This window comes from Callospermophilus lateralis, chromosome 5 (assembly GCF_048772815.1).
Source record: "Callospermophilus lateralis isolate mCalLat2 chromosome 5, mCalLat2.hap1, whole genome shotgun sequence".
In the NCBI taxonomy this organism is placed as follows: Eukaryota; Metazoa; Chordata; class Mammalia; order Rodentia; family Sciuridae; genus Callospermophilus; species Callospermophilus lateralis.
The window spans coordinates 61255064-61282835 of record NC_135309.1 but is presented as its reverse complement, the minus strand read 5'-3'; the positions used below and the strand labels follow the sequence as shown (position 1 = coordinate 61282835).

General features: G+C 35.6%; 1 protein-coding gene across 1 annotated transcript in view; it reads right to left on the bottom strand.

Moving 5' to 3' along the window:
- Slc27a6 (solute carrier family 27 member 6) overlaps nucleotides 1-23701 on the bottom strand; it is a 52883-nt gene extending 29182 nt beyond the window's left edge. Inside the window, exons 1-4 of the mRNA XM_076855915.2 lie at nucleotides 23221-23701; nucleotides 10804-11007; nucleotides 3967-4125; nucleotides 752-876 (exon numbers count right to left, since the gene is read on the bottom strand). Of these exons, the coding sequence (XP_076712030.2) occupies nucleotides 752-876; nucleotides 3967-4125; nucleotides 10804-11007; nucleotides 23221-23701 (969 nt within the window). The remainder of the gene's footprint in view (nucleotides 1-751; nucleotides 877-3966; nucleotides 4126-10803; nucleotides 11008-23220) is intronic.
- Between the last annotated feature and the right edge of the window lie 4071 nt (nucleotides 23702-27772).

The following is a 27772-nucleotide window of genomic DNA, read 5'->3' as shown; positions in this document are numbered from 1 at the left end:
TTGAAGACAATAACGTCAATTTGATAAAGGAGGACAGTTGGTTGTAGCCTTGGGAATGTTTAGAAAAACAGAAAGTTAAAAAGTAAGTATTTGGAAAGATAAATGAGACTAGAAAAAGGAAAATATCTTCCTAGGGCAAAAAAAGCAAACAAACCAATAAAGACAAACTTCAAGCTCTTGCAGCACTCTGTGTGTGTCTATTTTTCAGGTGGTGGTGATTGATCAAAAGAATATGGAAATGACTGCCTTAGGTGGAGAAAAAAGCAAGAATCAGAGCAAAATTTATCTGTAAAGTAAAGCAAAACTAAAATATATTCTAATATAATCATGTAGTCTAAAGAAAAAAGTAGAAAAAGCAAACATAATCAGTGCCATTAGTTTTTTTTTTTTTTAAGAACAACATTTAAAAGATTTATCTATTTTATACTTGGAATAGCTGATTTCTGTAAACATATCATGCATCTAATTTTATAATAGAAACTTGAACTAGCCTAAATTCCAGTGCACTGAATTATGGATGTGTTCTGTTTTGCTATAATATAGGCACATTAGTATTTTTCTGGATATATCTCTTATTACTTTCTCTATTTTATATTTATTTTATCTTGGTATATTGCACGCATTTTTCTATTTCAGCTAAACTACCTCTGGAAGAATGTGGAGTATAAACAAAAAATACAAATTACCTTTTCTATATATATACTTGTTCTTTCTGAAATAACTTAAGTTCTCTAATAATAAGTTGTCTTACCTTAGGTTGTTTGCAAAGATAGCGACATAGTTCTCCAATATATTGAAACACAGTCACATTATACTTCTTGCAATCATTCCAAAATTGACTTGCTGAGAATTTCTTCTTTAACACACAAGTGGCACCTATGAGAAAAGGTAAAAATAGGCACTGGGGAAAAACTTCTAGGATATAATTAATATAAAAACAAATGGCATTTCTCTGTCTAAAAACATGTTTGTTCACTTCTGAGGCTTTTACAATTCATCTCTAATCATTTATATCAGGCTCATTTTAAAAACATTGATTTTATAGTTCAGTGACTCTTTTTAATATATCCATACTGTGGTTATATATTTGATGGCAAATATGCTTTTATATTTATATATGATATATATATATATCTTTTGAAAATCATATTTATATACATATACATATTGAAAGATATATATATATATATATATATACACATATATACATCCTACCTACCTACCTACCTACACACACACACACACACACACACACACACACACACACACGATGAAAGCAACAGTCAAAATAAGTAGAACAGCTACAAGAATTAAAGCATAATTGTATGTATGTCTTTTTTTTTTTTTTAAAGAGAGAGAGAGAGAGAATTTTTAATATTTCTTTTTTGTTTTTAGTTTTCGGCAGACACAACATCTTTGTATGAGGTGCTGAGGATCGAATCTGGGCCACACGCATGCCAGGCGAGCGCGCTACCGCTTGAGCCACATCCCCAGCCCAAGTATATATGTCTTTATAGAAACAGAGAATATTCACTTATGTTTGGCCTTGATTACATACCAACTTTTATTTTTAAAAACTTAATGCAGATTCAATGTATCTTGAGGTCACGATGTAATAAGGTAGAGTGAATAAAATGGCACCAACAAAAAAGTTCACTAATCAATAAAGAACCCAATATTAACAGCCTGATTTTTAACAAAAAGCCTTAATTTTTAAATTGGGATATAATTCACATTCCATATAATTCACATTTGAAAGTGTATAATTCAGGTTTTCTTTTTTTTTTTTTAGTATGGTCAGAAAGTTGTAACCATCACCACTAATTCCAAAACACCTTCATCACTCCCCCAAATATTTCACACCCATTAGTAGTCATTCCGTTGTCCCAATTTCCCTCACTCTAGACAACAATTTATATATTTTATGACTCTAATTTTGGACATTTCAGATATGTGAAATAATATAAAATTTGACATTTTGTGTCAAATTCCTTTTTTCTGAACATAATATTTTTGAGGTTTATCTATATTGTAGCATGTTTCAGTACTTTATTTTTTCTTTATGTCTGCCTTTAATTCTCTGAGAGTTCTCTCATACTGATTACTGATAGTAATTTGGGAAGTTTCTGGCACCTCATTTTGATTGCTATGTGAAGTCATGTTGTTTTTTTTTTTCAATTTTTTTTAGTTGTAGATGGACACAATACCTTTATTTTATTTGTTTATTTTTATGTGGTACCAGGAATCAAACCCAGTGCCTCACACAAGCTAGGCAAGTGCTCTACCACTGAGCCACAACCCCAGCCCGAAGTTGTTGGGCTTTAGTTATTTGTTCCATTCTTCCTAATTTGGCTTTATATGTAACCATCCAAACTCTAAGCAGGCTACTTATTTTCTCTAAATTTTTTACTTCTGTTATTTCAGCATATCTAGGCTTATCAAAAATCTGCTATTGGTGTGTTGTCACTATTACAGCACTAAAGGGTGATCCAAGCCCAAGTTTGTTCCAAATCCACACATGATACATTTTTCAGAAAAAAAAAAAAAAATAGGGGGTACCTAGAAGGTGAGGTAAATCCCAACAAGCCTGTTTCTGGGGCCAGAATAGGCCCAGTCACATGTGGTCAGGCAGTGTAGAATTCTGCTCATCTCGGGGCAGATAAAACCATGGATGGACTAGCCCCATGTTCCTATGCCATGCATGTGGCTACAAAGGCCACCAAGATTTGTCACATTCTGAGCCCACAGTCCAAGACCAGCACTTCAAGAAGAAAGGGCCATGGTCCATACTGCTATGGGATGTCTGTTGCTGGAGTGAACTCACAGACCAAGACCTCAGTGATCAGTCACAGATGACTCTGAGTGGAATCCAGTAAACCAGAGCAGCATGACTGGCATGTATACTGTTCCAGGAGCTCTATCCACAGGCAGGCCATGGGTGGAGACTGTTAGAATCTGCCCATACTGTTAGGTTTCATCAGTCTGTTACGCATCTTTTTCTTTTTGTTATATTAAAAACTGGCACTATGATCTGTCAATGGGTTTCCTTAGCTCTTGTGAAGATAGGTTGTTGTGTGTTTAGCTGTTCAATTTGGTGTGTCTGTGGGGAAACAATCACCAGAGAATTTTACTCAGCTGCTATCTTGTTCTAGCTCCAACAACCCAGTTTTGACCACAATGCATGTCACACATAAATATTCATACATATACAGAAAAATTTAATGTATTTAATCTTTATTTATGGAAAGTATTGATTATATTCTAAATATTCTATTTTAAATGATTATTTTTATAGTATTTTAGACATATGCAAGTAGTAATGAATGATCAGTACGTATTATTTTAGGGCTAGTAAAGAACACATAATCTTGTATGTTTATGAATGGGAGCTACTCAGTCTCAAGCTCGACTGGCTGACTTCCTGGGTGTTTAGTATGGAGTGTTTGCAAAAATGATCTCAACAATTCCTTCTTCACCCTTACCTTTGTAATGTGAATTTGTTTTTTTATCCTTGAAGAGGTGGGCTCTATCTTTCCTACACCTTGAATATTGAATTGGGGCTTTCTTTGATCAATAGAATGTGAATAAAATAATCTCTTTGACTCCTACATCCCCCACCCCTTGAAATACTAGCACCACCATTTAAGGAATCTGGGGGAAGACCATTAGGGAACGAGCAATCATAATGAGAAAGAAGCCCAATCAAGAGCTAGCTCCAACCACATGGACAAATCCCCCAGGACTTTGATTTTTCTACTTCAGGAATTACTCTATGTCATAATACATGTTATGTATTATAATAAATATTATGTTATAAAAATATTATGGTTATTTAATTATATTTTTATAATTATATAACAGACATGTAATGACTCTGAATTCTATTGAGAACTTTAAATTTTAGTGAACACAAGTTCTAACTATTAGATATTTTGAAAACTTATTTTAAAAAATAAAAAAACTTACCCAACTCAACACATCCACAAATTCCCAGGAGAGATCCTGAGCTATGATACAAAGGAAGGGTTATATAAACAATGTCATCAGCTGTACAACCGAAAGCCCACAATCCAGCAGAACCCTTTAAAGCCTGCAAGTGACTAATCACAGCTGCTTTTGGTAGACCTAGAAGACAAGAAAAAAAAGGATATGTATATAATTTGCTTTCTTTTTCTACAAGTTAACCGACTCTGGACTTTGGACATAAATAGAATCATATAATATTTGACTATCTTAGTTCATTTGGGCTACTATAATAAAATAACATAAACTGTGGAACTTATAAACAACAGACATTCATATCTGGTATACACACACACACACACACACACACACACACACACACATTGTGAAGCTGAAGCACTCTAAAGAAGCCACTTCTACATTAAAGATAATGCAGACTGCTGGACCTCTGCTAAGTAAAATATCATGGTTATATAGAGATGCAATATTGAAGATAGATAGCCAAAATCATCTTAGGCTCTTTAGAAAAATAGCCATTGATGTTTAGTGTTTACTTGTGACTTAACATTATCATGTCTATTAGGTAAAATCTTGGGATATCATGTTAAATTTAACTGATCTCCAGCCTTCACTAACCCTATAGCTAAGAATGTTATGAGATAACATCTGAAACCTACAGAAGAGATTTTCACACCTTGTAGTAGCCTGCCTACGTAATGCCTCCTCCAATGTATCTGTTGAATGCATTTATTTATAATTTTTATCCATAAATGTTCATGTAACCTTTGAACTCAGGGACACTTAACCACTGAGCCACATCCTTAGCCCTTTTTTAGTATTTTATTTGGAGACCGGGTCTTGCTGATTTGCTTAGGGCCTCACTGAGTTGCTTAGGACCTCACTAAGTTGTTGAGGCTGGCTTTAAACCTATGATCCTCCTGCCTCAGCTTCCCAAGCTGCTGGGATTACAGACATGCATCACCACATCCAGCCACGTAATCTTCTTTATGGCAGAATTTGTCACGTAGGGTAACTTGAATCTGTGTTCCCAGGCCATGGTCACCATATTTGACTCAGAATAAAGTGTTTTTTATTCCTTATTAAAGCTGAGTTGTTATTTAATGTCATATGCACACACATATTAATGTAATATATACACATACATAACTGACATAAAATAACAACTCTGATATATACCTATATGTGAAAGAATATATATGTATTTGTGTGTATATATGAAAGAATATGTGTGTGTATATATATGTGTATATATATATATATATATGTGTAGTGTGTGTGTATATATATATGTGTGTAGTGTGTGTGTGTGTGTGTGTGTGTGTGTGTGTGTATATATATATATGAAAGAAGTCCTATGCCATGAAAGAAGTCCTATGCCATGAAAGAAGTCCTATGCCAGTGTGAACTATATAAAAAATTGAGACAAAATACATCAAAGTGTTCTATAAGTTTTATAAAAGGGGCCAGGAAAGTGTGAGTTATTCCATAATTAATTTCTAGAATCTTATAGAATCTTATATCTTATATAGTTTGAGATACTGTAATTTTCAAGGACCCATATCTGCTATAAAAACTAAAAAAAAAAAAAAAACTCGAAAGATGAGGCAAATCACAATACAAATCTAAATTATACATGAGGTAGAAGTTTTCTAGAGAACAATTCAGCTCCAAGTAGGAGTCTTTCATTCTGTCACATTTAACCCATCCTACAACGTGATCATCATAGCATATCAGATTCCATTGTAAACAATGGTGAAGCTTTTCCATACATTCATTAACCAAACATAGCTTTCCTTTCCTCTCTAGTTTTCTTCCCTGGATCCCATGGCAACTCAACTTTTAAAATAATAACTTTTCACTTGGAAGCAGGTCAAGAAAAGAAGGACGTTCAATCCAGCTTTCTCCCACATGCTTATGTTACCTCATTAAAGCACTTTAGTAAATTTATTAGGCACGTTTCTTTTTGATTAAAATAAACTAAATTAGGTTGCTTAATTTTAAATGAATAATGATAACGATAATTTGTTACAAATTATACAAGGTATTTGATAGATTTTTTTGATAGAAACAATGGACATGAGCTTATGCAACATGTGGAAGTGATCAAAAGTTGATAGAGTTTAGAGCTTTAAAGGAAAAAAAAATACCAGAAGAATAAATTAAGTTTGATAAAACTACATCTTACTTAAAACTACATCTTACTTAAAATATTTAGAAAGCATATTAACAATAAAGATCTCAAGAAGTCAAGCAGTACAGAAACATCAGTATTTATATCAATGTCCTTTCAAACTTGCATGTCCATTAAACCCTTTTAAAACTTTTATTGCATTTCTTTGAAAAAAAAATTCCTTGAGAAATAGTACATTGAATGGTCTCCAGAGTCTTTGGTTCTTCTAACTTTGATGGTTTCATGATGTTGGAACTCTTAACATGTCCCTTAATTTGAATGGAGCATTGAGATGGGGCCAGGGAGAAAAGTGGGAATAGGGATGTGTCCAGTGATGGGGGAATTAGAGGTAGATTAGGAAGGATAGAAAATGCCAAGACAAATTCAATTCAGAAGCAGAGATATTTTCTGCATTAATTTTGGAAATTGGAGAACAATAGTTAAAGAAAGAAGGAATCCATAGGAAGGAGAGGAGAAATGAAAGGAAATCTTTTGATGGTGATGGTTAACTGGTTCCAGGCATAGCACAACAGGTGTAAGCCTCATTTTCCTCCTGCTACTTATGGCAGTGGTTGAATGTATGATTGCTCTGTCCAGGCTTAGCCTCTCTTATAGGTTCTTGAGGCCACCTAATCAAGTCACCTAGTAAGACAGGACTAGGTGCTGATGGACATCAGGACAACCAGGATGGGATTGGAGGGGACAACAAGCTGTATTAAGGGTGATAGATCATTGTGGTGAGTGACAACACATTCAAGCTGAACTTAGGTGAAGCCTTGAAGACAGTTGAATTGCCCTCATGGAACCTCAGAAAAGCTCAGAGATATGGGAACCAGGTTCCTCAAGACTAAGAGACCAACATGGAACTATAAAAGGTAGCTTTATGAGAAGTAATACATAAGAAACAATTCTTCCTCCATCCTGGTAAAATACTAAGGTTTATTCTCTGGAGAAAAAAAAAATATGGACCTCAGGAAGCATCAGGAAGAACAGAGGTTGATAGACAGGGGGATAAGAAAAGCATATAAATACTTCCAACTCCTTTTCAACACTCAATTGGCTCTAGTCTTCAAGATTCCTACCTGAGGAATCTGAACATGTAAAAACTGAAAGACAGTGATAATCATGGATCGTTCCAAAAATGTCCTTGACAATGAAACTAATTAGCAGATAAGTCCCACTCAGGCTCATGCAGAGTCTAGTCATAATTTTGTTTGTTTTGTGTGTGTTTGTGTGTGTGTGTGTGTGTGTGTGTGTGTGTGTGTTTTACTGTCTGTATTTTAAAATATACATGGAAATTCTCTAGCATATAAGATAGAGGCTAATCAAAAGATAAAAAAGATATTGGAGAAAGCAAATAAGGTAGAGAGGAGAAATTTTTAGAAAAGTATTTTTATTAATACTCTAAAAGAAATGATACAATAAAGTATTTAAAATACAAACATACAGTTCTAAAAGAGAAATCTTCAGAGAACACAAGGAATTGGAAGATAAACCTCACAAAAAAATACCAAAAAGGTAAGGAAAGGGAAAAAGATACAAAAGATTAAGAAATTAATGAATTATTCCAGGAAGATCAATCTTCAAAAATGTAAGAGTTCCAAAGATAAACAAGTGAAAAAATTAAACAAATATAAAAGAATAAGAAAATGGACAGAAAGAATAGAAGTAGAAAGAAAGAAAAGGAAATGTAGAATATTCATTTTTCAATTAAAAAGTTCCTAGAACTGGGCTGGGGATGTGGCTCAAGTGGTAGCGCGCTTGCCTAGCATGCGTGAGGCACTGGGTTCGATTCTCAGCACCACATAAATGTAAAATAAAGATACTGTGTCTACCTAAAACTAAAGAAATAAATATTAAAAAAAAAGTTCCTAGAACTGCAGGACATGACTTCCTAGATTAAAATAGACATACTAATTTCCAGAAAAAAATGGATAAATAAGACCAGCATATGTCAGTGTGGAGTTAAAGACCCATGAAGATTCAAAAAAGATTCTAAAAATTACAAGAAAGGAAAACAAAAACTAAGATAAGTTACATAAGGATAAGAAAGCAGAAAGACTTCTTCAATATATAGAGTGGAAGTCTAAAAATAATAGAGCATGCCTTCGAGAGCCCACTAAGAATAAATTCCAACCTAGAATTCGATACGAACTATCATTCCTGTGTAAGGATAGAAAAAGGATAATTTGGACATGTGAGCAATTAAAAGAAAACATACTTCCCAAATACTCTTTATCAGATAACAACTGAAAGCAGCACACTGAAAAAAGAAAAGTAAAGCAACTTTAAGTATCCCTGAATTGGAGGATCAAAACAAGAGAAGGACTGAGTGAAATTTCCAAGACGATGGTGAGAGCAAGAGGACCAAGACCAAGAGGTCAAGACCAAAAGAATAGAGAGCGTGTCTTTGATAAAGAGAAGGCCAAGAAGATAGATTAGGCCAAATATGCACTACCTTTCCTATATCTAAAGGTAAGTTATCTCTTAGAGACAAGGTGAGTACCATGAATTTGTTTAATAGAGTCGCTATCTCAGTGTCAATATTTAGGCCTTGTCATAAGTTATTTGAAACCCAGTTGTATCCTGTCAGATTTAATGAACACTTTCCCCCTGCCTGTGATTGTGAAATAAGACACTTGTTGTCCCTCATCTCACTGACTCAACACCCCAGGGTTACTGACCATGAAAAACTTAATGGTCAGCCCTGGAGTTATGTAAGAAAGTCCCCACCAAAAGGCAGCATAGGTATGTCTATGGACCATAGAAAGGACTAGTCCCATGGTGCCCTCTCACTCCCTACCTTCTGGCTGAGTTCCCTGCTGCCTCTGGACCTTCCACTGGCACCCCTAACCTCTGAAGGACCTGAGAATAATAAATTTCTTTTCTTTCATACAATTTGTTTTCACCACTTCATTGTGTTTCACACACCTAAAACATCCCCCAGTCAGGATCCCATAGAGTGTAAACTATCTTGGCCTGCAGCCAATCTCAAAAAAGAGACTTTAAGCCCCAAATATAAGAAAAGCATAGTCATAGTCATATAGCAAGCTAAGCAATCAAACAGACAAAAACAGTAATTATTTCCAGATTGAGGAGAGTTTCGTAATTTTGTCAACAGGCACAATACACCATAGTATATTGAATTCTTGAAGAACAAAGCTGTTATGATCTGTCTGTGTTCTGTGGGGTGGAGAAGTAAGAACTGTTTTGAAGACCAGACTCATTTTTGACTTTTCACAAGAAAATAAGTATAAAGACAAACTGGCTAGTACTTCTGGAAGTTTTTAAAGAACATCATTTCAACAATTTTATTCTCTCTTTCAAAGTACAAAATCAGACTGAATTTATGCTGACAGTCTAATACACATTAGCATTTTCCAGTTAATTTATCAAAGCTGTTCTAATCACAGTCAAGAAAGAGACTGCATTTAGGCATCAAATAGGTCATTAAAATAAAGAAAAACTTTTCTTATGCAATAGTGGTACTTACAGTACTACCTTTACATAAGAAATTAGCAACAGAATATTTTAATATATGTATATTAAATTTTAAATTATATATGTATATATACATATATGTATATATGTGTATATATATATAAATATATAAGTTGTATGTATTTATATGTGTATATTTATTTATTTACTTATATTTAGGGTGGGGGTACCAGTGATTGAATTCAGGGGCACTCAACCACTGAGCCACATTCCTAGCCCTATTTTGTATTTTATTTAAATACAGGGTCTCACTGAGTTGCGTAATGCTTCACTTTAGCTAAGACTGGCTTTTAACTCAAAATCCTCCTGCCTCAGCCTCCCGAACTTCTGGGATTATAGACATGCACCACCATGCCCTGCCTAAATCATCTTTAAATTAATCACAAAAGCTTATTTCACTTGTAATCAATAATACTATTTATATTTCCTAAAAAATCAAAATTAAGCATTTTTAAATTCTCAAGCAATTTATTATTCTTTTTTTCCTTCTTATCATTATTGCTTACTGCTCCCAGCCCCTGAAAAAAAAAAGCTTAAAAATTTGAGATTTTTGGTTTTTTTTGATTATTTATCTTTTCCTAAACCTGGGATACCCTCCAAATCTTGTTAGTTACATTATATTTATTCTAGGAAAATTAGGAGAGCAGCTACTTGTGCTTAAATTGCAATTACAACTGGACTATGCTTAGGATTTAAGTTTTTCACAGAAATAGAACTGTTTTCAATTTAGTTAATGACTGCTTCAATACATGAATAATTAGGAACTATTTAAACTAATCTCTTCATATTAGAGACCAGGAATCTGAGGATCAGAGAAGCTGGCAAAGGTCTTGCCATAAAAGCTAGCCAAGTATCTGACACTGAGCAACAGGCTAAGGAAGGTCTTCAGACATTCCAGTGCTTTTCATTCTATGAAACTAAGAAAATCTTTTCAAATTAGACCAAGGTCAATGAACATGTGATTTTCCAAAGTCAAAACAATGAACTTTTTGAAAGCCAAAGCAATTAATTTTTCATTCCTGTTTGCAAGTTCTGAGTTCCGAGAACTTTAGGTCTTCTTGCATGCATGCTTTCTCAGATGCTTAGACCTATACATGGCTGAAAATACATTGTAATCCTCTTTAGCCTTAAAAATAATTGGAACATACCTGTTGTTCCGGAGGTAAAAATATATAGGCACGTGGACTTGAGGCTTGAGGCAACACGATGGCTACGTGCCACAGGCTCCTCAGATGATGTGCTCAGTTTTTGTATGAGTGAAATCATCCCTTGGGGAACAGAATCTTTCATGCCCCAAACACTGACATTTTGGGGGATGTTGGGAAGGATCTCTTCTATAATGCCAAGCAAATCTAAAAAAACACAAAGGATTAAAATAAATAAACAAAACTTAAACCTCAAACCATTCACTGTGAGTTTACTTTTTTGTGTTGAAACAAAGATATAAAATGCTGACTTTCTTCTCATTTGGGATGAGTAATATCACTGCCATGTTATGGTTCTGTGTCAACAGGACTACCTTAAAGGGAGATCTGATTACCACTTGACTGAACAATGCAAAGTAGACCAATTCAGATTGACTTCTGGAGATGTCATTATCAAAATTATGAATATTTTTCAATTTTTAAATAGAATTTAATACTCTGAATTCAGAATACTACACTAAACTTTTTTTTTTTTAATGCAACTTAGTAGATGATTATTCCAAAAAAAGTCATCTGTCTGTCACTGTGAAGTTCTACTATGGTGAAATATACTTGGGAAAAAATCCCCTGGCAGATCTGGAATCATAAGCTCAATGTGGTTTTGGAGTCAAAAGCTAAGTGACAAGATTTAGAGATTCCTTTTTTCTCTATGTAGCTAGAACTAAAGATAAGAGCCTTTGAAAGCCAAGGAGAAAAAGAATGCCTTCCAGGTAAAGCCATAAGATCCTCCATGCAGAGGAGGATGTGACAGTGGCAGGTGAGAGTGAGCTGAGAATAGAGTCTCCAAAAGCAGCCCTGGGCAGAAAGAAAACAAGAAGAAAGAAGGAAGAATAGAAAATTCCCCAAAAAAGACTTTGGACTCTGGTAAGATAAGGGTGTAGTTAATAGCCAATGTTTAGGAAAGAAGAACAATACTTTTCTCAGTTAGAACCTGCTGCTAAGATAAATAAAACAGCAACCATTAAGGTAGGAATACATTGAGTTATTCAGAGAGATAAACCAGAGTTCATTAATTTGGCCATTAATGAAGGACAAGATGTCATCTACTCAGAAAGAAGGTATTGATGGGAAAGCAGGAAGACAGAAGGTGGGAGTGGGTCCCTAAGGAGGAAATATTACATATCAAGGTAACCTGATGGGATAAAGAAACAAAAAGCCATCATTCTTGCATAGTCCTTTATATAACTGAGTAGAATATTGTCCCCTGCCCCCTAGGGTAGAGAGATCTACAACTACTTACATTCTTTATATTTCTTTTGTATTTAACAGTGCCTGACTTTAAAATGGACCTCTGATAGTAGAGTTCAACTGCTATATTCAACCTGGGCACTTCAATTATATTTCCGTATTCCTATAATATGTTATAATTTTCTAAAGTATACAGGACTTCTGAGTGACATATTACTTATCTTAAAAATCTACATTAATATCCTTGGGGTTATTAAAACATAATACCCACTGGCTTTTTAGAGTTAATGCAAGGAATGTCAAGCACTGTCAGCAATCCCCAGAAGAGCATTATGAGAGAGCATGGCCCTGTTCACACTTTTATTTTGAACATCCAGTCTCTAGAACTGTGAAAGTACATTTCCCTTGTTTTAAGCCACCCAGATTGGGGTACTTCATTTTAGCTGCTCTAGGAGATAGCTACACCAAGGTCACAAGTTGACAGACAGTAGAATTGGTAATTTAACTCCTCTATTAACTCAAACCTATATTTATAGACCTCATAAAACCAGCAGTCATTAAAAAATAACACTATTAAATGTACAAGAGACTTCTATCAGAATGTTCAATACCTGCAAATATAGTTACATCTAAAGCATTATATTTTTTCTAAATTTTAAAATAAAACTAAAAATAATCATAATCTACATTTGGTTTTGAATTTGAATTTGGAGTTCTGCATTACACATTTTTCTAGAACCATAAATCAGTACCTTGTTATGTGATGAAGTCATTTGCCATTTACCACTTAGATCTATTATAATGCAATGCATTTGGGATTTACTCTTTCTAAATCTATAACTCAGATTGGTCATAAAGAAGCAGCAAGAGAAATGTGACTAAGAGGTTCTCAAAACCTCTAAGAAGCCAGATAAAGCATAGAAGTGCTAAGGAATTTATATGTTGTTGGGGAAATTAGAAATTTAAAATGTTTTTTAAATGTTTATTTCTAGAACAAATCCAAATAAAACAAAACGTAAAACTCTAGAGAAAATACTTAGTTCTTTACAGACCGGGGATACTGCTGTATACAGATTGTTTGGCAAGGAGAAAGGAAAATCCACAAGGAAGCCTGGGAGGAAAGACAAGTCATAAACAAATGGAAAAGCAGGACAAAGGATTGAAATCTTTTTTTAAATGTTAATTCTAGATTTTGTCTGTTCAATCTTTCTGGCATTTTATACTCATAAATCTCTGAACTGACCCATTTTGCTCATCATAATTTCAAATCTTTCACTCGGAATTATAAATTCATAGTGTACTTTTATATGTTCTTTTTAAAATTTTTCTCTTCTTTTTAAAAATATTTTTTAGTTGTAGTTGACACAATACCTTTATTTTATTTATATGTGGTGCTGAGGATCGAATCCAGGGCCTCGCATATGTTAGAAGAGCACTCTACCGCTGAGCCGCAAGCCCAGCCCCTATATGTTCTTAAAGATACAAATGTCCAGGGCTGAGGATGTAGCTCAGTGATAGAGGGCTTGTGTGGATATACAAGGCCCTGGGTTCAATCTCCAATATCTCACACACACACACACACACACACACACACACACCACATCAAACACATACACATACACAAATAATAATAACATATAAAAGGAGGAATGTCTAAAATTGGAAAATAAGTACAACAAAAGTTATAGTATGATTAATTTTTACCCCCAATTTTGATTGAAATCACAGGGTATAACAAACAGTGATGATGGTTGCAAGAAAAAAGAAAATGGCTGAGTATATAGCTCAGTTGGTAGAGGGTTGTTCACATGCAAAAGGCCCTGGGTTCAATCCCTAGCACCACACACACACACACACACACACACACACACACACACACAAAATCAATCTTAAAAGCAAATTCTGAAAAGACCATGAATAAGAGGAAATAGAATTCTTTTTTTTTTTTTAATTAAATTGATTTGGCTGAGGTAGAAAAAGGTAGAATTCTGAAATGGAATTTTTTCTAACCAAATTATTTCTTCAACAGTGGTAGAAAATATGGACGCAGATGATGAAAACTGAAACAAAAATGTGAAAAGCCACATAAAGGAAAAAGTGTCACCAGATACTTATCACTGCCAATTTTTCTTAACAAGATGAAAAAGGTTTTATCACTTTGAAAGTAAATTCTGAAAAAAAAAAAAAAGGAAAATTCTGAAAAAGTTCTGACACAAAGTAGTGATGGGGACAGACAGGTGCAAGTGATAGGAACACAAGTTAAGGGAATGATTCTACAAAATGGGCCCACTCTGATGACCCCCACATGCTTTCTTTTCCAAGAAGCAATATGCCTGCAGCCCTGCATGGCTTGCCTGGACAGGATATGTCACATTCCTTAGCAAACAACCTATTATCTGCAGGAAAAATGAAGGCCTGAAATAATGCCAATAAGGGGAATCCAAGTTACCATGAAGAGGGATACATTTGTGACCCTTTTCACAGATCAGATCTCCAAACTCAGAGAGATAAGGATAATTCCTCCTAACCATAAAATCTGTAAGAATTTATTGTTAAGAATCCAGTCAGAACTGTTCATCCTGGGCCAAAGTGACCTGGAATTGTCATGGCAGTGGGGTCTTGAAAATCTGATGTCAACAGTTGTCAGTCAAAGTCAAGAGGTGGACCTTGGCAGGACTCTCTGGAAATATTTCTGGGATCCCCAATAAAACTAGAGTGTAAGAGGGAGCACACTGTCCCTCTCCTCTCTGACAGGACCCACTTTCCCCTTGAAGATGTCCCCTTTCCTTTTTCCTATCCCTTCAATAGACTCACGACCCTTACTCTGAGCATTGATAAGTCTGAAATCTTTCTGACTTGATTATAAGAATCAGGGTTTAAAAAGGGGTGGGAGGTCCTCACTCTGCCTCAGTTTCCCAGAGGGCGCAGCCCTGTAACAGTAGCAATTTTTAAATACTTCAAGGAAATTTGATTTTGTTTCATGAAGATTTACTCTTCAGTGAAATGCACTATCTTTGACACCTATAGAACTGGAAGCACCTCCTAAGATGGACATGTGCCTCCTCCTTCCTTCTGCTGACTGCACCTGAGCACACACTGTATGTGTAGGTAGAAATCTGGTAAAAGGAACTGAACTTTGCACCATGGGATCCAGGATAGATTCAGGTCCTGATAGTAATCTACTATTGGAAAATGAGACATCTGGATTTCCTATGATCCTTAATAGTTTACACTGCAAGGCTCACTGTCTTTTTAAAAGCAACATGCTCTTTTTAGAAGCACATATTTTCTCCCATATGCAAGGCACTATGTTAAATGGGATCATAAGAACAAAAACGTGAATTATGATACCTACTTAAGATACTTTAGCACTTTTTACACAATTTGATTTCTTGTTTCTATATTAGTATTATATTTCCTATTCACATTTCAGGGACTATAAAATTAATGGATAAAAGTTTCATCTATTTCTGTAATATGTCATTGGTTATGAATTATGTTCTTTGTGCTGCATTAAAAGCTTTATATTATCTTATTCTACATGGAACAGACTAATATTTTCAAAGGTATAGGACGGCAATCAATCAATTATAGCTTTTATGCACTGGTAAATATTTCAATTTTAAACTTTTCAAATTTTATGTAGGGATGGGGGTGTAGCTTAGTAGTATGGCTTGTGTTTAGTATGGGTGAGGCCCTGGGCTCTATCCCTATTACCAAAATACAAACAAAAAACAAAATGTTATGCATTAATAAGCCTAATATGAAAATCAACTATAAATGGTTCACTTGAACTTTCCATACTGATACAAAATGAAATTATAGATCTTACCAGATGCTTATAACTATCAACAGGCATGTCAGAGAACGCAAGACAAGGCTATAGTTTCTAAGAAAATTAATGTTTAAGCAGCAATGTTCTAAAGCAATTCATACTGAGATATATTTATACTTAAAATCAGGCCCCCAAACCCATTTCATCATCAATAATGTAACAGCTATTTTGGCAAGTATTAAATAATTGTCATGTTAACACTAGGAAATGTGTATTACCTCTACTTTTAAAGATCAAATATAGGAATTTGAAGGAAAATGAAGGTTAGAAAAATTAACTGACCTGCCTAAATTAATAAACGTGCAACTTGTGCTTTAATACAGGTGTACTAAGCTCCAAAATTCATTCCCTAATATTTCAGACTATAACACATTACTATTCATTATAATTAATTTTAAAATCAGTTGTTCTCAATATGATTTATCAAATAATTCTTCTCCATCCACACGATTTTCTGTTTAATTTTGTGATTATACTGTAGTAACCAGTAAAATCAATTATAACCAGTGAAATCAATTGTTTCCTTTGAAGTGGAGATAATACTTGACCTAGCTTAGTCTAAGATGGGATATATATATACTGTCATTGTACTAAATATATATAAAAATTCTTAAATGTCCTGAAAACTGAAATAGCATGTAAAGATCATAATACACTGGTAATAAAGTTTGCAAGAGCCAGTTATTTTATCTATCTCAATATATAAATCTCAAATTCTATAAATCTTGAAAAGTCTTATTTCCCCTCTAACTCTTACTCTTGATCTTTATAAGGCAATTGCCTTTATGACTGAAAGCCCTTTAGGGAATCACAATGGCCTATTGTTAGCCATTTGCCCTGCTCAGTCTGAGTGCAACAGCTCATGAAAACTCACAGTGGACAGCTGTATGCACTCCTGTGTGTATAGAAAAGATCCGAACTTTCTTCTTGAGAAGATAAACCCAAAATTCTTTAAAATAGGTTGAGATGTAAAATATTATCAATTCTAAAGTAAATAAGCTGAGGGAAATATGAATTTTTAAATTATTCTTTTATAATAATGATTTAACATGTCATTCTTTAAGAAAAGAGAGAAAGCAAGATAAAAATATTCACACGAACCTGAAATCTTGTGGATGCCTAGGGTATCTAAAGTACTTTTTACCTCTTGGGCATAGTGATTCTAATGATTAGCAACACAAATACCAAACAACACAGAAAAGGAATCCCCAACACATCTCTATCTTCAAAGCCAGTTATCAAATTGAGAGCGAAGTGGACTATTTATTGGCAATTGTATAAAAGTCAATTAAAAGTTACTAAGTATATAAATAACTCAAAAAGCTTAACACCAAAAAACAACCCAATCAATAAATGAGCTAAGGAACTGAAGAAGAAATATAATCAATCAAAAAATATATGAAAAATGTTCAACATCTCTAGCAATAGAGAAATGCAAATCAAAACTACACTGAGATTCCATCTCATTCCAGTCAGAATAGCAATGATCAAGAAAATACAAGTAATAATAAATGATGGCGAGGATATGGGGGAAAAGCTACACTTATCCATTACTGGTGGGATTGCAAATTGGTGCAACCACTAGGGAAAGCAGTATGGAGATTTTTCAGAAAACTTGGAATGGTACTCCATTTGATCCAGCTACCCCTCTCCTCAGTTTATACCCAAAGGACTTAAAATCAGCATACTACAGTGATGCAGCCACAGCAATGTTTATAGCAGCTCAATTTACAATAACTAAACTATGAAACCAGCCTAAATGCCCTTCAACAGATGAATATAAAGAAGTTGTGGTATATATACACGATGGAATATTACTCAGCCTTAAAGGAGAATGAAATTATTGTAAATGGATTGAACTGGAGAATATCATGGTAAGTGAAATAAGCCAATCCCAAAGAACCAAAGGTCAAATGTTTTCTCTGATAAGTGGAGCTAATTCACAATAGTGGAGAGCAGTTAGGGGAGAATAGAGGTACTTTGGATTAGGCACAGGGGAATGAGAGGAGAGGAGAGAGTATGGGGCTAGAAGTGACAGTAAAATGAATCTCACATTGTTACTCTATGTGCATACATGACTACCTGACTGTGTAACTTTACATCATGTACAACTGGAAGAATGAGAATTTATACTCCATTTATGTATGATGTGTCAAAATGCATTCTACTGTCATGTCTAACTAATTAGAACAAAAATAAATAAATAAATAAAAACAAAGAATTACTAAGTGCTCAAATGTACTTGTTGTTTTTATTCAATCATTTATCCACATATTCATCCAAGCCATAAATATCTATTGAATATCTTCTTTGTACTCAGTCCTGAGAATTTGGTAGAAACCAAAATAAACTTGCTCAGATCAAAGATCTTACAATCTAGTTCTTAAACTATTCTTCAAGGTTACACCAATGTGTTTGGCAGTTGGCTAAGGAAACGTCATGAGTTACGGGGGTCACTGTAAATAGCCACAGCGCACCTGAGGTGGGAGGGAAAGTTCAGTGGAAAAGGTACTGAGAGAAGGTGGGTGGATAAATAGAAGGTGAGAAAGAAAAGGAAAGAAAAGGGTAGGGAGAAAGAAGATGGTGAAAAGGCAATAAATCGAGCTAGAAGGAAGACAAACACTGCAGGATATCCTGATTAACATAAGAAAATCAATCAGGACAAATCTGGACTCCAGTTCCCATGTGGCACTGCTTAGACCCATGAGCATCACTAGGTGACTTACCCAGGGGAATCTTGCTGCCCTCATCCTTAAAATAAAGCTAGTATCTAACTCTTGTGGCCACAGTGAAAAAGAAAAAAAGATATATAAAAACACTTTGTAATCTATAAATTTCTTTAAAATGGAAGGGATTATTATTATTATATATTAACATATTGTATTATATATTACATGACATGTTATATATTAACATATAATTTATAATAATAATTAATTACACATTATAATTATATATTATTTTATGTTATATATTTAATATGATAAAGGACATAGATTACATATAATATATAAATGATATATAAGCATCCTAACATTTTCCTATTCATTCTAAGTAAAGAGAAAAGGACAGATCAGTAGATAAACAGATATCAGTAGATATCAGAGGTAAAAAAAATCAGGGATAAGAGACTAGAAGACTTCTTTGTTATTACTTTTGAGTCTTCAGACAATGTGGGAAAGCAATGATAACTTTTTAAGTATTTTGATTTTTTTTCTAATTATCTGTGTATAGAAAAATCTCATTTCATAATATTGATAAATTTATTTTAAAATTTTGTGTAACCTGAATGCATATTTTTCATAATTATATTAAAATAAATTGGCAGTCCCAGAAACAAGTGGACCGTGTAGTACAGCAGAGTCTTAAATTAGAAGCCAGGTTTTCAGTCCTGGTTCTGCAACCTCCTAAGCTGTTGTACTTTACACAAGTTACTTAATTTCTTTTCATCTCAGATTCCAAACTACAGAACTGCTCTAGCTTCTCAGCATTATTGGTAGTGCCATACCCATGGTCAGTCTTGAGTAAGTGGCAACTGTGGATAGTTTTGTTTATTTGTTTTTAATTTTTTAGTTGTAGGTAGACACAATAACTTTATTTATTTATTTTTATGTGTTGCTGAGGATCAAACCCAATGCCTCACATGTGCTAGGTAAGTGCTGTACCTCTAAGCCATGACTCTAGCCCTTGTGGAGAGTTTGATAATAACAGTAGCATTTGCCTGGGGACTTTGCTGCTATGTTTCCTTTGGTTTAGTCTAGAAGACAGTGATCTATCACCAAGGTTTTTATCTGGTCTGGCCTATAAAACCTGTTTAAAACTGATTTTATATGACCTATGAAAAATATAATTTTTCTAAAACATAATGTGTTCAAGGTCCTATTTCAAACAAACTTTATACTAATCTTTCATATTGCTAGCACCAAATTAGGTTGTAGAGCAAAGTCCAAATGATATTACTTATTAAAAGTTCCAGAATGACTTTACAATCATAATAGCAATTATTTTAATTCACTAAGTATCTAGTTAGTACATATCAGGCATTCAGTCACTTTGCAAAAGCTGCTATTAAATAGATAGTATTATTTATACTTTGCAACTTGGTAAAGTGACACAGATAAAGCATCAGCTATGAAGTGGAAAAGCACATATGAAATTCAGACCTGTTTGGCTTAACACTGTCTAACCTACTTGATTTGTCTTTCCACTTCAATATACTTTCCCTAGGGACATAATGATTTACTAGTATATCTCCATCAGAAATACTCAAAAAGAATCTAAAAACTCTAAAATATATAGTCTTTAAAACTATGTACATATTTTATTAACTGATGCAACTCAAAATTTCAAGAATATGGTATTCAAGGTATAAGCTTTAATTACAGAGAAGTGAATATGATCTAAGCCAAAACAAAAACAAACAAACAAACAAAATTTTAATCAAAAAAGAAGTGGTCTTATCTTTGAAAAATACATGTAATTTATGTCTTGGAGATATGCTAGAAAGAATGGTTCATAGATGTAAGTTAGAGGTTCCAGCTATCTATTTATCCAGCAAACTATCTAAGTAGTCTTGACTTGAAACTCTAGTACCCCAAATTATCTTTTTCTATATTGAAAACAAACAAACACACAAACAAAAAGAAAAGAAAAACCAACAACTAGCTGTTGGTGTTAAAAACAAAAACAAGGGAATAATACAGTTATTGACTGGCAAGTGAAGCAAAAACTAACATAAATAAAACTGCAAAATTAGAGTTAATTAAGCAAGGATTCAGTCAACAGCAAAGTCTGAACACTCTTATTTTGGGAGGTAACCAGCCTAATACACTTCAAGATAAATCATGTTTCAGACAACCTGTTTGGGGATGCTTCTCAGACTGGCCTCAACATCATGGACACATGAATCTTTTCAGGGATACTGTGACCTTTCAATTTGCTCTTATGAAGGAAACTATGCCTTTATCATTTGGGGCATAACTTGGGGTTTACATTGGCTGTGGGAATTCCACAATATAATCAGGTTGAGCAATGTGACAGATATGACAAAATGTCAATGTATCCATCAATAAACTAGGTCATTTTTCCTGCAGCACTCAGATGTTCGCTCATCCTGCTACATTCATATTTGCATTCTGTAATAGATGTTGTTTTACCACTTTGTCAACATTCTGTATGACCACTTGTTCTACTTATTGCTACAGATCACTGAAACTTAAACATGCTGGTTAACCTCTTTCCAAGATAAGAGGTTAATCTTGGAAGATAGGAGTAAAGAACAAAATGAACAAACAATACCCAAAGGACACTCTTTGGCTTCTCAGCTCCTGCAGCCTTAAAAATGAAACAACATTGAAAGTAAACATTTTACCACTGTATCAGGCCTTGTGCTGAGCTGGAAGGACAATGATAACTAGGAAGAATTTTTAAAGGGTTGACCTTTTTCATATTGCCTAGCTCAGTTTTCTGTTATATACAAAAATTATATAATACAGTTATATACTTTAGAGATATGTAGGTTATTATAAGTTAGATTATTTTTCCACATTGCTATGTGAATTTAAAAATTATCTATAAGGTTTAAGTATATATCTATTAATCTAAAACATGTAACTATTTGCACCAAGGTACTTACCACCAATCCTCCCACTCTTCCTACTCCCTCACTTTCCTAGCCCATGCAAGAAGAATCTGCATAAATAATTTAAATTGTATCAAATAAGTATCATTTTTCATACTTCAATTCCATTTTGTTAAGCTATCCATCTTCCTAGATTCTTGGTTAATTAATAACTACTCCAAAGATTTTTCTTCACAGCTCAGTGTAAGTATCTGTAGCCAAACCCATCTTAACACCAACATAGGGAGAAAAGGAAGGGTAGAACTTCCTCAGAGAAAATAATAATGATGCACACATGGGAAGCAGTGTTAGAGAGGAAGAGACTTAGAGTCTGCCAAAAGTCTGCCCACTGGCTGGCAGGTAGGAGCCCAACCTTGCTCTGGCAAATCCTATCTTGCAGACAGTATAAAATAAGAGCAGGCATGAAGATAAGAATTCATGAAATTCAGAGTAAACAAATCTGTTTTGCAAATGCAATCATCCTTGATAAATTTGCCATTAGAAGCAAATAGGTATTCCACAATGAAGTCAACATAACTTTCTTATTCATCAAACTTTTTTTTCTAGATCTGATAAGACTTACAACCAAACAAGTTCTTTGTCTCTCTATTCTTGCACAGACAGAAGGTACCAAGAGCAGTAAAATTGTCCCCTCCCAAAATGTGGGTGCCTGAATCAATTTCTTGTAATATCCTGAGACTTTCTGCTCTGGGAGTCAGCCTTCCAGCCCAGCCCAGTGCCCTTGCCTTCTACCCTCAAAGGTGGCCCACAGCCTGCTGAGTTGTACTGTACTTTTCAGCTCTCTCCCACACCCCTCCTGGCCTCTGTGACCCTAAGCAAACTCCACCCTAAGCAATATCCTAAGCAGAGATTTCATAAAAGCTTTCTGAAGCTGTCTTGATATTTACTAATCTACAAAAGAGTGGATGATTAAAGGGGCATGGGTGGCTTTAAACCTCCTGCCATAGAATTCTAAAACTATTTTATTCCCTTGGCATGCACACATTTTCACACATCTAAAATTATTAATTATGAACTGTTCTAAAGGAAAAGGAAGGCACGAAAACAGGTTCCCAAAAACAAAGACCAAATGTTCTCACTGATATGTGGATGCTAACACACAATTAGGGAGGAGGAGGGAAGAACAGAAGTTCATTGGATTAGACAAAGGGGAATAAATAGAAGGAAGGGGAATGGGAATTGGAAAGACAGTAGAATGAATCTGACATAACTTTCCTATGATCATATATGAATACACAACCAATGAAACTACATCATATACAACCACAAAAATGGGATCCTAATTAGAATAAGTTATACTTATTTCGTGTGTGTATGTATGTGTATGTGTGTGTGTGTGTGTGTGTGTGGTCATCGGAAAACTGACCTTTAGGTAACTGACCTTTAGGCGTCAGCCTCCTGTCTTAGGTTGATACCATTGCAATTGGATCATACCCGTCACTGACTGCCGGTCCAGCATATAGCCATTGGCTATATATATATATATATATATATATATATATATATATACACACACACACACACACACACACACTATTATATACTATGTATATATGTATACTCCAGGTATGTATAATGTGTCAAAATACACTCTATTGTCATGTACATCTAAAAAGAACAAATGAAAAACTTTTTAAGAAAAAGGAAAATAGATCTGTTTACATTCTGCCTAAGCAGATCACACCCCATACTCTACCTGGGCCCACCACTAGGGCTTTGGGCTCGCAGGTGCGGATGCAATGCAGAAGGGAGTTGGAGCGAATGTTGCAGTTGAGGAAGGCCACCACGCAGCCCAGTTTAGCCAGGCCGAACCACACGTGAACGAAGTCGGGCTCATTGCTCATCAGCAAAGCCACAATGTCCCCCTTTTCCAGTGAGGAATGGTTCAGGAAGACACGCGCCACTTTGTTACTCCTTTTATCCACATCCTGATAAGTGTAGATGTCTCCTTCATAAATGATGAAAGGTTTCTGGGGTTGCCTCTTGGCATGGCTCAGGAATGTATCCAGCACAGTGACCTGCTCGCCTCTCCATTTGCACTTTGTGATCTGAATTCCAAAGCGCACCACCTTCAGCAGGAACCAGAAATCATCCCAGAAATAAGGGAACAGAAGTCTCTGCATGCAGTGCAGAAAGATCATGCCAGCCCCTATTCCTGTTAGCCATGACAAGAGCATCGGGGCACGGGTCAGAGGCAGTTCTTGTCCCAACCCTACCAGAGTCCTCTTTCAGGATCCGTGGCTCCCTCCGCGAAGATCTCCAGTCCTCACTGCTCAAGGAGGGAAACTGCAGTTCGTGTCACCCTTTCTGGAGGGATCCTGTGAAACACAACCAGAGATTTGCACCCAGAAGGTTGCCTCAACGAATTCTGGGGTAAAGCTTGGGAAAACCGGGTGGGTGTAGAGCAGAATATTACAAGAAATCAACGCAGGCACCCGGAGGAGCTGGGAGTCTGCCTTCCAGCCCAGCCCAGCGCCCTCGCCTCCCACCCTCAATGGTAGCCCGCGCCCTGCGGACTTGTACTGTACTTTCCAGCCCTCTCCCACGCTCCCCGGCCTCTGTGACCCTAAGCAAACTCCACTACCCTCAGGAGAAGTAGTTCCAGAAGCGGATGCTCTTTCCTCTTGTGGTAGTTTCTCTGGAGGCTGAGATCCAGAGGCTGAATTCGAACCCGGAGAAGCAGAGGTGGGGAAGACTGGAATGCAATGGCTTCCCGTCTCCACCAGCCAGCAACCAGGCTGGTTATGGAAGCCCCGCCTCTGCTCGCGCCCCCAAGCTTGCCGGGGGCCCCAGGGCTCCGCAGCGCCACCTTGCCCAGCCCAGTGCCCAGTAGCTCCGCTGGGACGCACCGGCTCCACCCAACTGTTCCCAGGTGACCACAGAGTCAACTGGAAGAAGTTGTCCCCCACTCCAGCCGCAGCTCGGGATCTGAGAGTCCTTGGGGCTGTGTATCTCTCCTCCCAACAGCAGCGGGAGAGTCACCCGCCTGCCTCCTGCCTCCAGGCTCCAGGCCAACTCCTCCTAACTCCTCTGCCCCGCAGCTGCAACAGCCTGGGCGTTCTGTCCTGCTCCTTCTGGATGCGCTTACAGTCACTGGGATTCCAGTGGGGCGCTGGCCAGCTCCCACTCCACAGACCGTGCCCGGGATCAGACTTCTGGCGGGAAACAGGACAGTTCCACGCAGGGACAGCCAGGGATCAGAAAAGCGTGGTTTGAAGTCACAGGGGAACTGGGCTGCTGGAATTTGGGTCCCAGAGGCACGGGGAAGAAGAGTAGTTCATTCATAAAATCAGCAATTAATGGGAACAAAACTAGAGGCTGCAAACAAATAAAAACAAAAAAGAAAAAAAGAACTGAGCAGGAGAGGTGTGTGTGTGTGTGTGTGTGTGTGTGTGTGTGTGTGTATACATATATTTGCAACACACATTTTTGAAAACAGGTTGTTGTTTGTATTTATATTGAAACTAATGTCGTTAGAGTGCCTCCACAGTGCTTTTTACAAAAGTTTCCCAATTTTTGATTGATTTAACAACTTAAAGTGATAGTTACATCCACGTTAAAAAATAAAAACAAAGTATAAAATTCTGCCTATTATCTGTCTTTAAAAATCAATTTAAGATCTTCAAAATTTTGAACTGAGAATTCTGAAGAGAACTCCCAGTAAAAAGGAAGCAGGCAAATGAAAAGAATGATAAAATGTTGCACAAAGTTGATTATTACTAAAGATAAAACACTAAGGAATACTTAATTACACTTTTCCCCCCTAGCAGACGTTATCATTCCAGCTCTTAACTTTAAAGTGTGTATGAGTGGTTAATTGTATGTATTGATATAAGTAAGCATGGCCTCATGCTGTCTGGCTTTTCTCCCCTTCATCCTGTGATCAGTAGCTGGTTTCTGGCTAACTTCAGATTCCCCAACAAAAGAAAAACCTGACAATTCCAAAGACAGACTATGGTTTATTAGCCTGATTACTTTGAAGTCACAACGGAGAACCCTAAATGAACATCAACTCTTAAAATTTGTTCATGTAGATGAAGAAAGAGCTTTCTCATTTTCCTCAGAAGTTCTAGGATTTTTTTTTAATTCAAAAATATCTTTAGTTAAAACCAAAACTACTAGTATCAAGTATTTTACAACTTGAAAAGTGTCTTTGAAGTTAAATTGTTTTATCACCCATCTCTGGTATAATTAAGTTGCTTCCTAGAAAAAAAAAAAAAAAACAACATTTAAGTCAGAATAGAATATGGAGCAGTTAGTCTCAGATGTTTGGATTTCTAATATGAGGAAAATTTGTCCTCATACAGTGAAAAAATGGGGAAAAATATTGGCTTGCCATCTTTTTATTTTGCTAAATTAAAAACATTAAGGATACAATGTGACAATTACCACCTACTGCCACCATTGTTTTATAAAGGGAAGAATTTATTTCAACATTAAAAGAAGAATGGAAGTATAGTACCATTGTAATAAAGGACAGTCTTTTAAAATGAAGAAAACAGATTTCATGAAAAACTCATTATGTGACACCAATTTTCTTTTCTTATCATCAACCTTGCAACAGAATCCCAAGGAATGGAATTAAATTTTTAGCAACTACTGATATAAATGAATGCAGGTTATATTTGGCACCATAAGTCCAAGAGTTTCATTGATTAAGAAGAACTACAAACATATGTTACAAAACTGCATATTAGCCGAAACCAATTTCATGCCTCCTTATGGAAGAGACAATCAATGAAAATCCCGAGACAATACCTCATGCATTCCTATTTCAGCCCATGAGTGTTTTGTTTTGTTTTGTTTTGTTTTGTTTTGTTTTGTTTACAAAAGACCATGAAGTAAAATGGATATGATTTTTAGTTAACATAAGGAAAGGCAGCAATAGCTGCAAGTGAATAAATACATCATTTAACTAAAATAAAGAGAAATAAACACATTCAAATAGTCTATATAATTGTGTTAACATTACTTTCGATCAGGAACAGTGCACTATTTCTCAGGTTTCCTTTTAGGTGGTTACAGACATTTTATATTTTTCATTAATATAATTTGGAAATAAAAATGTTGTGACTAAATTGATGCAAAAAGGAAGTTTATTTCAATCTATATATGCCCTCTTCAACCCCTTTCTCATTTTTTACTTCCCTTTCTGCTCTAACCCACTTTGCACACTCATTTCTGTTGAGGATGAGTTATTTGGTGAGTAGATCAAAGTAGTATAGAAAATATAGCATCATACAACAGACTTGAACTCACATTCACAGGATTTTGCCCCTGTGTTCTAAGAATTCTGATTTTGTGCTGTCAAATCACTTGCCTCTAGTAGTCTCCTGATACAATTCTGCAGCAATTACCATTTTGATTATGGGAAGCTTATGTAGGAAGTAAGAGATTCAGAATGATCTCAAATAATGCTATGTTGCAAAACATCTCAATGTGTGCTTGCAATGGGCCAAGAGTTTCTGATTCCCTTGACAATAGCTATAGCTTGGGAAAAGGAATGGAGGAGGAGTGGAATATGTGAAGGAGCCAGATGACTTTAAAAATGGGATCTTTTGAGTTTCCTCTTGAATAAAAGGGCCCTCAGGAACTATGGAAGAGTTACCCCCTAAACCTTTGTGGAGAAGTTAACAGTATGGTCTGTGGAGGCATGAGAATGTTCTGCTCTACTCTTCTAACCTGGTATCCTAATTGACTACTGACTTTCTATTTCCACAACTATGTTTGGACCATGGCCACACTTTCTAGAAGTTCTATGACAGAATGGCAGGAGTACCAAGACTCATTCCAGAGAAAAAGAAGCATGATTCCTCCTACATACAACCTTTGCAGGGGATTACAGGCCATATATGTTCAGTAATGAGTCTTCACCAAAGGAACATTGAAATTTATCCTATTCCCTGGCAGGGAGTAGTTTTACAATCTAGAGCAAAGCACTCACCAGGAAAGATAGGTTCTTTCTTGCCACAGACACCAGGAGATAGGTACTATCTTTCTTTATCTTCATCTTTCCATTTCAAAGGGGAAAAAATAGGGATGAGAATGTTGAATATAATTCTACTCAGGAATAGGGTCTTGTTCAGTTTTCAATTGCATTTAAGATATGATACCTACTTGGGTTTTGATGAGAAACTCATTCTTCCTATAATCTAATGTTTATTTGGATTAATGAATAATCATTGCCCAGAATTATTCCACAAGAGGAGTCATGAAGCAAACTGAACATTAAAGATGAGGAATGCTAT